General features: G+C 38.8%; 1 protein-coding gene across 1 annotated transcript; it reads right to left on the reverse strand.

The window, feature by feature from the left end:
* Nucleotides 1–16,171: 16,171 nt before the first annotated feature.
* Nucleotides 16,172–17,183, reverse strand: LOC145098584 (putative 2' cyclic ADP-D-ribose synthase BdTIR). The gene is made up of 2 exons (XM_079036211.1): nt 16,759–17,183; nt 16,172–16,283 (listed from the first exon to the last, which is right to left on the reverse strand). The coding sequence occupies exons 1-2, from the start codon at nt 17,181–17,183 to the stop codon at nt 16,172–16,174; spliced, it is 537 nt and encodes a 178-aa protein (XP_078892337.1).
* Between the last annotated feature and the right edge of the window lie 442 nt (nt 17,184–17,625).

Consider the following 17,625-nt stretch of genomic DNA (forward strand, 5'->3'; position numbering starts at 1 on the left):
CGCTCCAGGTGAGGTATTGAGGACGAGCAGCCTCCAGATAGAAGTCAATGAGCTCCCTGTCAAGCTCATCGTTCGGATGTGGGACTTCAAAAATGTTAGAGAAGGCGTGGAAGATAAACGCCTTTCGAGTCAGCGGCATATCAAACTGCGAATCGACAGTGTTGTTGCAGTCGAATGAGATAACCGGCTCGAGCCATAATATGCTTGGAGTTTCTATGGCCTCTTTAATTAAACGTTCCCTGGTCCAGGCAGGGAAGAGAGTCTTTCGGCTCTCCAGGAGATCGTGGGCTTCTTTTTGCTTGCGTTCGGCTTCTTCAGCCTCTCGCGCCACACGACTGGCATCATCGTCAGCATTGCGACTGTTCTTTCGTTTCAACATGTCAGCAATGGTCTCCTTGTCTTCATCTTCATCTTCATCTTCTTCCTCAGCTATGTTTTTGCCCTTGTTCTTCACACCCGAACCCAAAGCATGACCAGTCGGAGGTGGTTCGGTTGTGTGAGTAGCTTTGGAGGAAGGAGGTGGTTTCGATCCGGTCTGCTCATCTCCCCCTTGTTTCGGAATGGACACGAAACTCGGTAGGCCTTCGATTTTGCTGAGAAGGTCCATGGCCGGAGAGAGCTTTTCAGCGAGGGTACGCCTCACCGAATGGTTTAGAATGGGATCATGTGCTTCTAGGATGTTAGATAAAGCGGCGTGGACATCCGAAACACATGTTCTGATCACCTCCCTTTCGGATCGAAGAGCTTCCAGTTGTTGTTGGGAGTTGGAAAGTTGCATGCTCTTGACCTTTAGGGCGGTAGTTTTGCTCGCCAGAACGTCCATCAAAGAATTCTCAGCTGCAAGATCCTCTTGTAGCTTAGCTAGGCGGGCATCGATGGAGGCACGAAGGGCCGAGTTGTCGTCGCTTAGGTGTTGGCGTAGGGTAGCGAACGAAGTCAACTCCGTTGAGACGAACTTGGCCAATTGCTGAACAATCGGTTCCAAAGTTGTCTTGGTGGCGTCGGCGCTTTCCTGCAAAGATTTCAACAGGACAGTAGCGTCGGAGAATAGTTTATTGACTTTTTCGGTCGCTGCCTCACAGGCTCTGGTGGAGGCATCAATCGCAGCAGTTGCTGAGGCCACCGAATCATGTTCAGCCCTGGAGAAGGCATCAACGATTTTCTGAAGGGCAGCTTCAGAGAGAGAGGACTGCTGGTTGGAAGAGGAGGTGAGAAGTAGATCAACCTTCTCGTGAAGCTCTTTGAGATGCTTCTTTGTCACTGGAGCATCATCCTCCTCATCACTCTGAATTTGAAACGGACTATAGTAGACCGAATCAAAATTCATGTGTTCACCACCAAGGTATGGGTTTTCGCCATCGGAGGCATTTTCTGGAGATGGAGGTGGTGGTGAAGCTGGGGGTGTTGTGGTTGGGGTATTTGGAGGTTGAGTGTGGGGTGGGGTGGTTTCGGGTGGTGGTTGAGTTTGGGTTTTGGTTTGTGTTGGTTCGGTTACTGGAGGGGTTTCGGTAACTGGTGGTGTTTCGGTTGTAGTGGTGAAAATGGGTGGTGGTATAGGGAAAGAGGTTGGGGGAATGGTGGGTTTTATGGTGGGAATGGAAGTAGGAAGAGTTGGTGGAGGTGAAGGAACTGGGGATTGATGAAGTTCCATCTCTGGGGTTGGGGACCGAGGTGGTGTGTTGCCTCGTTGAGGAGATTCGTCTCCTTGAGAGCCTTCAGAACCCGAACTCTCACCCTCAGAGTCACTGGAAGAAGAGGGAATTACAAGCTTTCGCTTCTGTTGAGTCTTCCTCCTCTTCGGCTGTGGGGATTGTGCAGCCTTCGGTTGTTTCCTCTTCTTGGGAGAAGGACCCTTTGGAGCTTTGGTCGCTTGCTTCCCTTTTTCTGCCTTTTTGCCCCTTTTGGTCGGTTTGTCTGCATCATGGATAGACCTGAGCATATCCGGTGTCAGTTCCCTAGGACCAGTTGGCCTAAACTCCTTGATCGTCCGAATCAACCTGCTGTCAGATGGCACGCCGCCATACATTGTCTCCGGGATGGAGCCAATGAAAGAGAATTTCGATGCATCTGAGACGATGATCTTCTTGGTATGGAATGTACCAACAGAAGACATCGATGCACCGACAGCAGTGGGAACATCAAACTTGTCCATGGCCCATCTTGTAATCAAGATCCAGAACCGGGCCAACGACACCTCAGAGTGTCGGGATGATGAAGAGAGGCTCTGGATGAGCTGTTCCCATAGGACCATCCCAAAGTCCATATTAACCCCGTTGTAGATGGCATACATTATCGATAGAAAGAGACGACTTGCACCGTTAGATCCTGAGCTCCTTTCTGACAAGCCCTTGAAAAGGACTGTAAATAGGCCATTCCACTGTGGCGGCAGGCAGGACTTTTTAAACTTGGCGACAGAGGTGAGAACTTCTGTGTATCCCATGTTGTAAAACATGCTAAACAGCATCCCAACCGGAATCGTCTCCGGATTGATTCTTAAAGGGTCAACGGCAAACCCCAGCATGGTGCAGAACCGTTGGCGTGAAACGGAAGTTTTGTGTTCGGCAAGCTCGAAAAACACCCGGTCGACAGCCTTGTCGTAGTAAGCAGTCGCGTAGACCTACGATAGGGCCACCATTGGCACAGTTTCAATTCTTGAGAGTGCAAGAGCGAGTTGGGAGTATTTCAAGCATTTTATGACCGGCGACATGTAGGAGTCGTACGCCAATGGGTTAAGATCAATAACCAGACATTGTTGTGGGCGGATGGGGAGGATCTGTGAAGTAGCATGGACGGAAGAAGATTCAGCCATTGTTGAAGAATTGGAGAAGATGATGAACAGTTAAGCTGTTTGGGAGTTTTTGCTCTTCAGAAATTTCGGAGGCAGTAAAGAGGTAAAAGGTTTTGTGGACTGCCTTTTATAGTGAGGGATTGGAGAGAGAAAAATCGTTTCATATCTTCTATGCGATGATCATGTAGGAGAGAGATTGTCAGAATCCTAGGATCACGCTACCCAACAAGCGCCGTTTCAGAAGAAAATCGCTTCAAATCTGCACGCACCATTAATTGCCAGAGAGATGACGCTTGGATTTCGCACACGCGTCCACGTTGTCAGTAAAAGCATGGTCGTTCCATATTCACACGCGCCCCCTTTTTACCGTCGTTTGAATTTCAATCCCTTTAACTCCCGCCGAGTCAGCAACCTTTCGTCTTATCCCTTTTAAACGACATCTTTTTGAATTAAACGCCCACGTGGATTGTTTCTGACCACAGCTCCATAATTAACCACCGAGTAATAATCCAGCCTGTAAATAATTAGTAACGGAATTTGGGAAAATCAAGGATTTTCATGCAAAGAGTGTAAAAGAAAAAGAAATAAAGCAACTCTTTTAAGGATATTCTGTGATGTCAATAATGACACAAAACTGATGATCCCGGGCACGAATCTCTTCCTTCAAGGTCAAGAGAGACCTCAAAGTGTTAGTGTGGAATCCCGTTGAATTACGATCAAACACTTATTAATAAATGTTGAAAAGCTTCTTTTAATTAGGCTAATTAAGGGTGGTTTCGCTTTGATTCATCAATTCTATTCTTGATATAAGAAAGAAAGTGAAAAAAGTACTTGTGAGACCGGTGTAGCCTGTTGAACAAGTAGGTAGGAATTTATTTTGTATTGGCTTGGATTAATATAAAATCTCAGAAAAAATTAAAAATTGGATCCCTTGGGAAGAAATGTTATGGTGTGTAACAATTTCATAGGAATCACGCAAAAGAAAATATGAGATTTTATGAGGGTACATTCGTTAATTCTTTGGTGAAAGCTTGAGCAAATTAATTGTTCACCGTCAATTCTTTGGTGTTGAATTTTGGGTTTCACTCAGCTCGTAGTGACACGAAACTAAGATCATTAACACAGTTGTTGTATAACCATAAACCTCAGTGGTAATTTCTGAGAGTCTCAAGGGTTACGTTGATGAAACGAATGTAGTGGAGAAGTATAATCGAGATGGTGTGAGAAAACATAGTACCTCTGCTGCGAAAATAAGGACCAAGCAGGAAACCTTAACTCATGTGAGAAAAGGTTGAGGTAGCTCACGATTAGAATAAATGTGTTAGCCTTATTGGGAAGACAAGGTTTGTGTATACCAGGTCATGAAGGCTATTATTCAAAATCTTATGAGGCTTGGGACACATACAACAGCATGCTTCTAGGGACACTTAAGTAATTCATCAAATATATCCCCATAAACGAACGAACACACAAGAAAATAAAAAATATTTTTGGTGTTTTTGTGATAAAAAAAAATAAAATAAAAAACTTTGGAAAGAAAAAAAAATATGAAAAACCGAACCCGAACGTTCGGTTGGTCTCGGTTGAGAAAAATTGAAAAACCGAACCCGAGCGTTCGGTTGGTCTCGGTTCCAGAAAATTTTGAAAAACCAAACCCGAACCTTCGGTTGGTTTCGGTTCCAGAAAATTTTGAAAAACCGAACCTGAACCTTCGGTTGGTTTCGGTTCAACAAAATTTTGAAAAACCGAACCCGAACCTTCGGTTGGTTTCGGTTCAACAAAATTTTGAAAAACCGAACCCGAACCTTCGGTAGGTTTCGGTTTTGGAAAATTTTGTGAAACCAAGGAATTTAGACATGTAATTAAAAAAAAAACTTTTAACACAAAGAAAAACAAAATTGTGCAAGAAATAGACAACATAGAAAAACTACCTTTGAAGTGATGAGCGAATCAGATGGTTCAACCGAACCCGAACGTTCGGTTGGTTTCGCTTCTTACGTTTGGGATGGAGAGGTAGTGTGAGGTACTGACTCTGATTCCATCATACCTAGCCCTTGCAATATTTTATTGAATGATGCTTCAGGAAGAGCTTTGGTAAAGACGTCAGCCAGTTGATCAGTGGTTCTTACGAAGTGAACTTCGACGTTTCCATCTTCCATGTGATCTTTAATGAAGTGATACCTCAGTGTTATGTGTTCGGTTTTAGAGTGTTGCACTGGGTTATGACAGATCCTAATTGCACTTTCAGAGTCACAATATAGTGGGATCTTCTTCATATTGAGTCCATAGTCTCGAAGTTGACTCTGGATCCAAATCACTTGTGATGTGCAGGATGCAGCGGCAATGTATTCCGCTTCGGCAGTAGACAACGACACACACGTTTGTTTCTTGGATTGCCAGCTGACCAACTTCCCGTCAAGGAATTGACAGCCACCAGTTGTGCTTTTTCGGTCGACTCCACATCCTCCAAGGTCAGCATCAGAATAGGCTTGAACAAAGAAGCCTGAGTTGGATGGATACCATAGACCTAAGGAGGTGGTTCGCTTGAGATAGCGTAAGATGTTCTTCACTGCAAGCATGTGAGGTTCGCGTGGGTTTGCCTGAAATCGAGCACAATAACACACAGAAAACATGATATCAGGCCTGCTAGCAGTTAGATACATCAGTGAGCCTATCATTTGACGATAGAGCGTGATATCGACAGCCGGTTTGTCTAGAGAAGGGGTAAGCTTGGTGCCGAATGCCATTGGGACTTTGACTTTTGAGTCTCCCATCATGCCAAACTTCGGTAGGAGAGTCTTCGTGTATGCTTCCTGATTTATAAAGATGCCTTCGGGTCCCTGTCTTATATTTAAACCAAGGAAAAAGTTAATAGGACCCATTGAGCTCATTTCAAACTTAGTCTCCATCAGCTTTCTGAATTCAGCTGTTAAGCTGGGATTCGTGGAGCCAAAGATGATGTCATCGACATAAATTTGAACTATCATAAGGTGGTTGCCTTCCTTTTTGCGAAAGAAGGTTGGGTCAACCGAACCTTGTTTGAATTTAGACATCTTTAAAAATTTAGTAAGCGTTTCATACCAGGCTCTCGGAGCTTGTTTGAGACCGTACACAGCTTTATCCAGAATATAGCAATGATTTGGATACTTTTCGTTCACGAACCCAGGAGGTTGCTCCACATAAACAGTTTCTTCGAGTTCTCCATTGAGAAATGCACACTTGACGTCCATTTGGAAAACTTCAAAGTTTTTGTGAGTAGCATAAGCCAGAAATATTCTAACTGATTCTAGCCTAGCTACTGGAGCGAAAGTCTCTTCATACTCTATACCTTCCTCCTGACAGTATCCCTTTACCACCAGACGAGCCTTGTTCCTTATAACATTACCTTCCTTGTCCATTTTGTTCCTGAAAACCCATTTGAGACCAACAACCGAAGCATCTAGAGGAGTTGGAATGAGGCGCCATACTTTGTTCCTTTCAAATTCATTCAGTTCGTCTTGCATTGCTTGAACCCAATCAGAGTGATCGAGGGCAGTGTTAACTGTCTTCGGTTCAACTTTTGATACAAATGAGTTAAACATACAAAACTCAACCTTTGAAAATAAGGATGTCTGTTTTGCCTTCAGTTGTGATCGGGTCAGAACCTTTTCAGATACATCACCAACTACTTGAGAGATAGGATGATCTCTGGTCCATTTGGTAAGAGGAGGGTAATTCGGATCAAAGGTTGGATCTAGTTCAGCGTTAATCATTTCTTCTGGCTCAGATTGGCTATCGTAATTAAGCTTTATATCATCATGCTCCCCCTAAATTGATGAGCTTTGAGAAACATGAGGTTCATGGGTTTCTTGTGGTGCTGAGCATCCAGGCGTTGAAGCACCTTCGGTTGGAGGGGTATCTTCGGTTGGAGAAGCACCTTCGGTTGGTGAAGGACCTTCGGTTGAAGTTGTAGAACTTGGCTCCCCCTGGACTTGTGAGCTTGGCTCCCCCTCGACATGAGAACTTGGCTCCCCCTCGACTGAAGCATTGTTGGATGGAGAGTCATCAGTGGGCGATTCTCCTTCATGCATTCTTGTTGCAGCATCTTCGACAATCCGCTTCATGTGATCAACCTTGTTGTCTGCGGCACCTGCTTCGGAGAGAGAAGCTTTCTCTGGTTCGTCAAAGAGTTCCAGAAATTTCTCGTATAAATTGGCGATCGAGACTGTGACTTGGCCAGTTCGAGGAAAGATTTCCCCAGCGGTGTCTTCTTTGGCCAGTAGCTTCTTGACATAGCTATCGTCAAAGGTCACATAGTATGTCTCTTCAATCCTTCTCGAACGCTTGTTTAGGACCCTGTATGCCTTGGATGTGAGCGAGTAACCCAGAAAAATTCCCTCGTCGGCTTTGACATCAAACTTGTTGCGGTGTTCTTTAGAGTTAAAGATGAAACACCTTGAGCCGAACACGTGGAAAAATTTCACATTGGGCTTTTTGTTGTTTAGTATCTCATATGGTGTGAGCGTGAAACGCTTGTTGAGATAGGACCTGTTCTGTGTAAAACAAGCAGCAGAAATAGCATCAGCCCAAAAATAAAGAGGTAAGGAAGCGAAACTCAGCATAGTTCGGGCAGCTTCACACAAAGATCGGTTTCGTCTTTCGACAATTCCGTTCTGTTGTGGTGTGTAGGGAGCTGAGAAATTGTGACTAATTCCCTTTTCTGCAAGAAACTCTTCAAACTCCCTGTTCTTGAATTCAAGACCATTGTCGCTCCTGATGTTGCAAACAACCTTCTTGAGTTGTACTTCAATTTGCTTGATGAACACTTTCAGCTTTTGAGTCGCTTCAGATTTGAGCTTTAGAAAGAACACCCATGTAAATCGTGAAAAGTCATCAACAATAACAAGAATATACTTGCTACCACCGATGCTTTCGATAGATGAAGGACCACACAAATCGATATGAAGTAATTCGAGTGGTTCAACAACTTTTGTGTTGATTACAGATGGGTGACTTTGACGACTCTGCTTCCCCATTTCGCATGCAGCACACAAATGCTCTCTGTCGAACTTGAGCAATGGAAGACCCCTTACATGACCTCCAGTGACAAGTCGGTTGATATCTTTAAAGTTGAGATGAGAGAGTCTTCGGTGCCACAACTAGCTTTCGTCGGATTGAGCTTTTGATAACAGGCATATGGTTGGGTTGCCTTTGATAGGTTTCATGTTTAGAGGAAACATTTCACCCTTTCGCTCTGACTTGAGAATCACTTTCTTTGACTTTTTCTCTATGATTTCAGAACCTTCATCATCGAATGAGACTTTGAGACCTGTACCTCCAACAAGCTGAGATACACTGATGAGGTTGTGTTGGAGTCCTTCCACATAAGCCACCTTCCTTATAGTAAAGTCCCCATTTGTTATCATTCCGTATCCCTTTATGGTGCCGAAAGAGTTATTTCCAAACTTGACGTTGCCACCATTTGCAAGAGATCTGTATTCCCTGAGCTCCTCTTTCCTCCCTGTCATGTGACGCGAGCAGCCACTATCGATGTACCATTCTTCGTCAAACTGCTCGTCACTTATAACCTACAAAAATTAAGCAGATTTAGGAACCCAAAGTTTCTTGGGTCCATGTGAGCTTTTCATGGGAACAGGAACAGTAAGAGAGATGACAACTAGATATGTTCGTTTTATCAGTGTTGTTTCATCTTTCTTTTTAATGGTAAAAACTTTTATCTTATTAGGATTGGGTGTGTTTGGTTTGGACTCTTGTTTGGATTCATTGACCTTCTGCTTGCCCTTTTGTTCAGCTGACGGATGAGAACGGACATAATTTGCTTTAGAGCAAGATGTAGATGAATTGGTAGACGAATTAGAAGAGGTAGAAGAAGTGGGTTTAGATGGAGATGGCTTCTTGACTGGAGACTCTAGGTGACCCTTTTTCTTTTGATCTTTGGAGGGACTGACCTTAGAGTCTTGTTCTCTTTTGACTTCAGAACCGAACCTTTGCTTTCGGTTGGAATCGTCTTGTGAATCGAACCTTGGCTTTCGGTTGAAGTTTGTCTCGGAACCGAACCTTTGGTTTCGGTTGAAGTTTTTTTCAGAACCGAACCTTTGCCTTCGGTTGGTATTTTCTTGTGAACCGAACCTTGGCTTTCGGTTGTTGTGAGTTTCAGGCTTTCCTACAGGATTGTTTTCATACTTCAGATTTTTGTCATGGTGTGAGAAGTATGCATTCTGGGATTGCCAGAATTGTTTCCTTTCAGAAAGGTTCTTCCTGTATCTTAGGTTCCTTTCTCTCTTCCTATTCCTCATCTGCTTAGGTTGATGATGAACATTAGCTTTCGCTTTCGGTTTCTCCTTGGTTGGTTCCTTTCGAACTGTAGGAGTTTCACTTTGAGCCGAGGGATCGTCTTCTTTTGCTGATCTTTCATCCTCCTGAGGAACATCTTTCGTACCACTGGTGCTTGGCTCATTGAAATTATCCGGCTTGTTCAAGGGTTCAGGTATGTATCTTCCTTTACTCATCCAGGAGGTTCTTTCAGATAAGCCAACGGTTTCGTTTGCATTATCTATTGGAGCTTCCCAGAAGTACTCATCACAGCCATCAGCATTGTCTTCGTTTACAATAGCCGTGAGTTCAGCTATTTGATGTTCGGTTACTCCAGTCACCTTGTATACTTGATTTGGAGTGGTCCTGACCTTTTGATACACAACTGCTTTCTCTGCTAATTTCGGGGACTTCTGTTGGGACAATTGAGCGAACTCTACTGAATTTTCAGAGATAAGATTCTTGTGGTTTTCATATTCGCTTTTAACAAATTCTGAGCAGTCAACCGTGTCCTCTATAGAAATTTCACTCATGTTGTCGTCCTCGTTAAGCTCAGATGCATTTTCAACATCAATTTTGTTTTCTGAGCTAACGTTGGCGTTTAAAGAGTCAAATTTTTGCATGGTTTCGGTTCTCAGTTTAAGTCGGTCATTTTCATCCAAAAGATTTTTAAGCATGTCCTTGTGGTCCTTGGATTTAATGAAGGACTCAATTTTGTCCAGTCCATACATGTAGGTCGGATTGATATCATCAGACGATATCACACTGTCACAATTGTAGGCTTCGGCATCGATTTCATCCTCCTTAAACTCTAGGAAGGGCAAAATCATGCGATGGATCTTTTGGCCTATTTCACAATCTAAGTGAAGCTGAGTAATATTAGAATATAAACGTTTAGCAATTAAACAAAAAACATTTCGCTGTTTTAACAGTTTTAAATTGTCTCTTTGCAAATAAATGTTTTCGTCTTTAACTTTAACTAATTCCGACTCCTTTAACTCGATCCACATTCTCCGCTCCTCACTCTTCGACGCCACCCTGCTTAATTGATCAGTTAGGTTAGAATTGGTGACTCGAGTTTGAGTTAAGCTACTATCGAGATGAGAAATTCTTGTATTAACATTTTTTAGTTCTTTCTCATATGAGGATGTTGGTACTTTAGATGAAACAAAAACAAATTGTACCTTCTTTATCAGTTCATCAAGTTCATTGAACTGCTGGCTGAGTGGTTTGGCCGTAAAGCACATGTCCTCCTGTACCTTCGGTCCATCGCTTCCACCATCGGTGTTGTATCCCCTCATTTGAGATACGTCATTCACCATGAAGCATCTTCCTCCACTGCTTTCCTCCTTAGCCACATAAGCCTTCCATGGGTAGGCTTCCTCACTTCATCGTCCTCTGAGTCGGTAGACCAAACTTCCGTGCTACCGAACTCGTCATCATTAACCGAACCCTGCACAATGAGAGCATTAATAGAAGGGTTAGCGGTAGACTTCTTCTTTCTCAACTCATCCAATCTTTTCTGCAACACAGCTTCCTCATTATTTCCATCATCCTTTTCAGCCATCTTCTTAAGGACGCAGTCCTTAGCATAGTGGTTTTTCCCACCACAGTAGAAACAGCTTACTCCGGAATCGCCATCTACCTTCGGTTCTTTCTTGGGCTCCTCAGCCTTCGGTTCATTGTTCACCTTTTCAGAGCTGTAACTCCCCTGCCAGTTTCGGTTTTTATTGCTGGGGAATCTCTTTTTTATGAACCTTTTGGGATTGGACACCATCATGGCATAATCCTCAGACATGAGGTCATATTCCTCCAAGTTGAGGTCTTCATCCTCCATCACAGCTTTACTTTTAGATAGGAGGGCCAATGAACCAAGACTCGAAACGACGTTCTTCTCTTGCAGCACAATCTTCTCTTGGGACTTGAGAATGCCCACCAGTTTCGCCAAGGAGTATGATTTAAACTGCTCATGGGCTTTGACTGTAGAAACCACTGCTCTCCATTCAGACCTCAGTCCATTCAAGAAAGTAACCTTCTGCTCGATAAGCTTCCTTTCAATATCATGTTTGATCATCTTGCTGAGAAGATGATTGAAGCGATCAAACGTCTGAGTCACCGATTCTTCGGCCCCTTGCCTGAATTCTCCAAACTCAGATAAAAGCAAGGTTTGGATAGAATGTTCAAGATCTTCGTCTGTAGAATACAGTTCGCGAAGTCTATCCCAAACTTCCTTCGCCGTTGTGCATGAGCTGACCAATCTGAATGTGTCGGACTGAAGGGCGAATCTGATCAACCTTAACGCCTTAATATTGCACTGGAATTTGTCCTTTTCGTCTTGTGCAATATCCTTCACGTCCTTTAGCAGATCATTGTACTCCTTTTGAGTCTTAACGATTCTGGACGTTGCAGAATGAGAAAACGGTCCATTGATGATGGCTTCCCATATGAGGTACCCATTATCCTCCGATCCAATCACGTAGTCTTCAAAGTGATGCGCCCATACTTCATAGTCATGGGTGTATAAGATTGGAATCTTTGTCGTCGAACCGATGCTGTTGGAAATATTAATAGGGTTTGATTGCGTTGCGTCCATTATGATCATAAATACCTGTTCAAAGATCAGACTTGTAATAAAGCAGATTAGGGCAAAACAATAAATATCAAGATACGTCAATAATGAGATGACGGCTCAATAAATATCGATAGTTGCGGAAAAACCCTAATGGAAATCTTTTTCACAGAAAAGATGTGTATCGATTACACAGCCTCCCGCTCTGATACCAATTGATGAGATTAAGAAACAATCTTTAATCTATGAAGATCGATTAGATCTTGAACAAGTATGTAAATATAAAACAGTAAGAACGCAATAATAAGAACAAGACAAGATTGAATCAAACGAGTCGAATGATTAAAACAAATTCCTCAGAAGAGCTCGATAAAGAGCATCAACTGTAGAGGATTAGAAGGTTACAAGAACGATTAAGTTTAGAAGGAGGTGATAATGCAGAGCGAGAGAGAGAGAGAGAGAGAGAGAGAGAGAGAGAGAGAGAGAGAGTCCTATATTTTAATTTAATAAAACATTAAATTAAATAGAAAAAAGATTAAAAAAATATCAGAGGCATATTAGTCATTTCAGTTTAGCGAGGGACCAAAACCACAACTAAAGTAGCTCAAAAGGACCACTAATCCAAAAAAATCGGGGTTTGAACCAAATCTCAGAACAAAATACATATCACGGGGAACATATTTCAGTTTTGCCTTTTTTTTTAATATTTTTTTGATAAAAAATACATCTAAATATTAATAAACTAACAAAATGAAGTAGTTTTAAAAAAAATAACATTTTTTTATATTAGTATAGATCTTTATGTAAAAAGAATAAAAAAAATATATGAATTGCGGTATATTCGTTTTTTTTCGATAAAAGAAGTCATAAAAATTTTAAACAAATTTAAAAAAATATATGAATTGCGGTGTATATATATATATATATATATATATATATATATATATATATATATATATATATATATATATATATATATCTTAAAACAAGTAAAATGATTTGTCCGTAATCAATTATACATGCACATAATAGATAGTAGAAACATTTGAACCTCTCTCTTATATATATATATATATATATATATAAATATATATATATATATATATATATATATAGAGAGAGAGAGAGAGAGTGAGAGCTAGGTTCAAATGTTTCTAACAACTATTGTGTTCCTCAGTTAGACCTGGCAATGGGACGGATTTAGAGCGAATCGACCTTGATCCAAACCCTTTTAACAAATTCCATAACCCGCTCCATAACCCGCTGGGTTTTAAATAATCAAACTAATGCCCTTATCCATCGAATCAGCAGATATCCAAACCCGCCCCGTAACCCGTAGGTTTTTTTGACTAATGAAACACATTTGACTTAAATCATAAAATCACATTTGTTAAATAAAACAAATGTTAATATGATTTAGAAAACACATTATGTACTCGAAGACTTTCGATTGGAATTAAAATCATTATTGTAGTTACTTCGAATTGGTTTTTGACCCTCGATAGCGTTGATAGAAAATAACAATTACAAAATTTCTTTCGGTTGATAAATGAATTTATTGAATTATAAATGAAATTGGTGATTACATGATGAAATATAAATGAAATGACATCATGATTCCTAGGAGAAGACCAGAACTCTAGAAGTTGAGTCATCGAGTCCTATGTATAAATAGTTTAGTCTTTGGCCTTTTCTTTTTGGACTTTTGATTGGAATTTAAAGTAAAATTTAGGTAGTATAAAATATAAATGTATAATTATAAAATTTATATTGGGCAGGTTATAAATGGAGCGGATCTGTGATGATCCATACCCGACCTTTTTAATAAAAGGGTTAGCGGGTACGGATCGTTAACGGGTAAACGGATCAAAAACTATGCTCGAAACCCGTATAATTGTTAAGGGTCTGGATCAGATCAGGGTCAAAACTCGCTCCATTGTCAGGTCTATCCTCAATGCACCAATCAAAAATTAACAAATATTAAATAATTATTAAATTGTTATAATAATAATCTTTACCATATTTAATTTTGGTAATTATGAATATCCCTTTATTTTAGGATCACTTTCTTATTTACCCTATTAAAATCCACATTCACCAAACGTCTGCTAACACTTCCACCGACTAAAGATGCTGCTTAAACCACTTGCTGTTATCGCCACTTGCACCATCCTCTCGGAGAAATCTTCACTTGGAAAGGGATTTCTTTTCATTTTGCATGTGAAATATATATGGATCGGCACTCATCAACGAATGCAAGCTCTAATTTTAACTTTTTTTTTCTTTTTTTTTTTTAATTTTTTTTTAATTTTTTTTAATTTTATTGTGAAGGCTACATATGTTTTGTTGCCAAGCAATTGAAATTAAATTACTTTTTTGATGCTACATTGTATATTTTTGAATTTCTCATGTTTGGATTATTATAATTTCTCCATTCAACCACCGAATGTTTATATTAAGTTGCAAACTGATTTTATGTTTACTCTATCCAAATCGCTATTTATTTCTTTTTTTTATTTGTTTGTTGTTTTTGTTTATGTATCTTAATTTCATAATCTGCGTATATAAATAATAAAGTCCGTTGGTGTTAAAAGCTTATTGCTAAACAACAAATTTAAGTAATATTTATATTCACAACTTGCACAATAGATGTCTGTGGAGATGCCTGAAAAAAAATTTTGCTTTTGCTTTTTAAATCCTTTTCACTTGCTGGATCTTTGTTTTTTTTTTTTTTTTTTTTTTTTTTTTTTTTTTTTTTTATACTTTCAGTTTTGATATATGTTGCACAAGCTTTTTGTTGAAATGCCTAAAAGAGAATCTGATCATGTGGTATGTATTATGTCAAAACTCTTAGAATGCCTATTATTCTAACAGAATCCGATTTCAATCTCCTTATTTGTCAAGATAGGAAAAGTAAAAAACATTGCACGATAGAAAAAATGAAATACATTCTATTAGAATATGCTATCATTCTCTATTATATAGTTTCTATTAAATAAGTAATTCTTGTATTCTGTCAGAATTTATTTGTATAAATGCATTCTGTTAAAATGTCTTTGTGAATGTTTGTTAACAACAAGTACATTAGCTTAACTGGTAATACTAACGAGTAATAAATATTATGCTTTCAGAACGGCTTGAAGAAGGAATTCAATATTGATCATATAGGAGAAAGATTTGGAATTGAGTTCAACAACAAGTATATTTGCGAAGAATTACATTCTTACGATAATACATCATATTTTCGTAATAGTTTGAATCAAATGGATTATTTGGACCATTGAAGAAGATCAAGTGTATCTGCTTAATAATTATATATATTTAAGAATGTTATTTCTTAAGATTTTTATTCATTTTTGATGATATTCTGTTAGAATATGTATAATTATATTAAAATTTATAAGACTATTAGTCTGTAACAATATGTATGATTTTGTATTCAAGTTCGGATGTATATGAAAAATATATGTTTATCAAAAATATATGCATTGAAAATATATTCCACAAAAATAAAATCGAAAATATCTATACTAGTTAATGTTTGATATTTTGACAGAATAAAATCGGAGTTTTAAATTTGAATTAATTTAAAATATTCAGATTTTTAAAAATAAAGGAATTAATTATCTTTAAAAATCCGAAAAATTCATTTTTTAGTATAAGTTAAATAACTAAAATGTCCTTATGCTAAAATTTGTATGATTATATGGTACATATTACCCTATTGTGATATTATAGACCCTCTAATCATGACCTTTGATTCTATTTCATGTAGTGGTATAGATCTAGATATGTGTATGCTGACACATAATAGCTAGTAAAAACAAAATAACCTCTATATATATGGTGAGTCATTGTGAAAACATAAAAATTTGTGAAAACTTGAAAACAATAAGTCCGCAATCATATAGTTCCAGATAATCATTTGTTCATAGTCCTTATAACTACAGATAATCATACGTTGTAATCATATAACTACAAATAAAGATATTTGTGTCTGCAGTCCAAAAATATGCGTGGATGCATATTTAAATGTGTATATATGCATATTTTCAAGAAAAAAAAAGCTCGGAATTTTTTCTTTTATTCCATCTTAGACATTGATTTCGTTAATATTTCAGGTTTTAGATTTTGAAAAAATGAAGAATGAATCAGAAATTCTCAACTTCTTCCGATTCTTTAAATTTTCAAAAGAAGGTCGTATATATGCGCTACAATGAATATTTATACAAAAGTAAAAGTAATAGATAAACAACACTTTCAATACATGGAAACAAAACCGCACGTTTTGCAGTCTTATAATTAAACACTAACACAATTTTCAACCGATCGAGTACGAAGATTAACAAATCAAAACAAGACTTTCAATGATGAATATGAGCTTTGAACTTTTCAAATAAAGATTTTATGTGGATGTACAAAGTAATAAATTAATTAAATGAACTGATTCGTTAGGTTTTTAAAGGTATTATATCCAAGTTAAATTAAATTAAATTTAACAATTATGCATGGTTAATTGATTTTTCAATATGCATCTGTCGCTCTTCCTCTTCCACCTCTTTAAGGTTTTCCATAATTGCTTCGGTCGCCGTCATTAAAAATCCGGGCCAGTCCCTGCATATAGCGATCAAGAACGTTAATTCGTCAAAACTAATCATGAACATGCACGAAATATTTGGCAATGCTTTATGATTAATATACATTATTGTTTAATTAGTTTATTAAAATACATCAACTAATTTGCATGGTATATATGCTCGAATACAATGTGAATATGATGATCCCTTTTAGAAGTTTAACCTGTGAAGAATGTAGATTAATTCCGTCATTTCACGACTGCCCTTAAATTAAATGCATATATGACTTATAATTTACAAATTTTTTATAATCTTAAGGATTGTTTTCATTGAGGTCGAGTATCCCATGATGATGAACTGTGACTTGTAATATAAGTATCCGGAGGTACTTTGATTAGTATCATTTCTATCATTCTATGTTAATATAATTTCATGGAAAGGCTATATACTATATATACGTATGCTAATATAATTTCATGCATGACTAATAATCACTGTTGAGCATTAATTACCCGTTTGAAGAATCGAAAGTTAGGCCAACGGTGTACTTAGCCTCCTCGAGAGCTGTTTTGAACCTATCTAACTGATGTTTAGAGCAACTCCCGTCGTCTCTAACAATAAGCTCCGATGGTTTGACGTCACAAAAAACCGGTATGACCTTCTTCTTGGCCTCCATTATACGAGCTAATTCATGCAAACAAAAATAAGATTGACAATATCGGGGAGAAAAAACCACAACTCCAACTTTGCATCTGGTGATTGCAGCGTCGATTTTATCGAACAGTTTGTCTCCTGGTTTCATATTCTTGCTGTCAAGGAAAGGTCTTAATCTTAACCTCACCAGATGGTTATACAAAAGTCCGGCGACGTTCTTCTTGGTATCGATCCCACGGTGGTTAATGAAAACATCACAAGATGGTTGCTGCCATGTGACCATGGCGGCAGTCGGTGGTTTCTGTAGTCGGAGCAGATTGCGGTAGACATTATTGGTTGAGGAAATTGAACGTTGCATTTGCATGAGGAGAGGAACAAGTGAAACCGAGTCAAAGGTTGTATCTAGTGCTTTGAGGAGTTGTACTGTGTGTATGTTCTATTAGTTGTTGATATGGATGGTTATTTATAGATTTAAAGAGAGAAACAAATCTTGAATCTTGAATCTTGAATTTTCGAATGCTTTTGACTCTTTTGGTATTACGATCGAGCTGCTACAACCCTTCAAAGACGTACGTCTTACGATTGTTACATTAATTACAGTAAAACCACATGAAGTAACAAAACTATAACTAAATAATAATCTTATTCGTATTGTAATTTCTTTTTTCGCTTTTTAAAATACTTAACAGTGTTATTATATATTAAGCTAATAAAAAAATTTATTT

Source organism: Lactuca serriola, chromosome 4 (genome assembly GCF_051521515.1).
Source record: "Lactuca serriola cultivar US96UC23 chromosome 4, Lser_US96UC23_V15, whole genome shotgun sequence".
Taxonomy (NCBI): domain Eukaryota; kingdom Viridiplantae; phylum Streptophyta; class Magnoliopsida; order Asterales; family Asteraceae; genus Lactuca; species Lactuca serriola.

What these genes read in the sequence shown, in the direction of transcription:
- LOC145098584 (XM_079036211.1), bottom strand. Translation starts at nt 17,183, where the DNA reads ATGGTCACATGGCAGCAACCATCTTGTGATGTTTTCATTAACCACCGT. An exon ending in ACTTTCGATTCTTCAAACGG is followed by an intron (nt 16,284 to 16,758) that starts GTAATTAATGCT and finishes CGCTATATGCAG; the next exon opens with GGACTGGCCCGGATTTTTAA.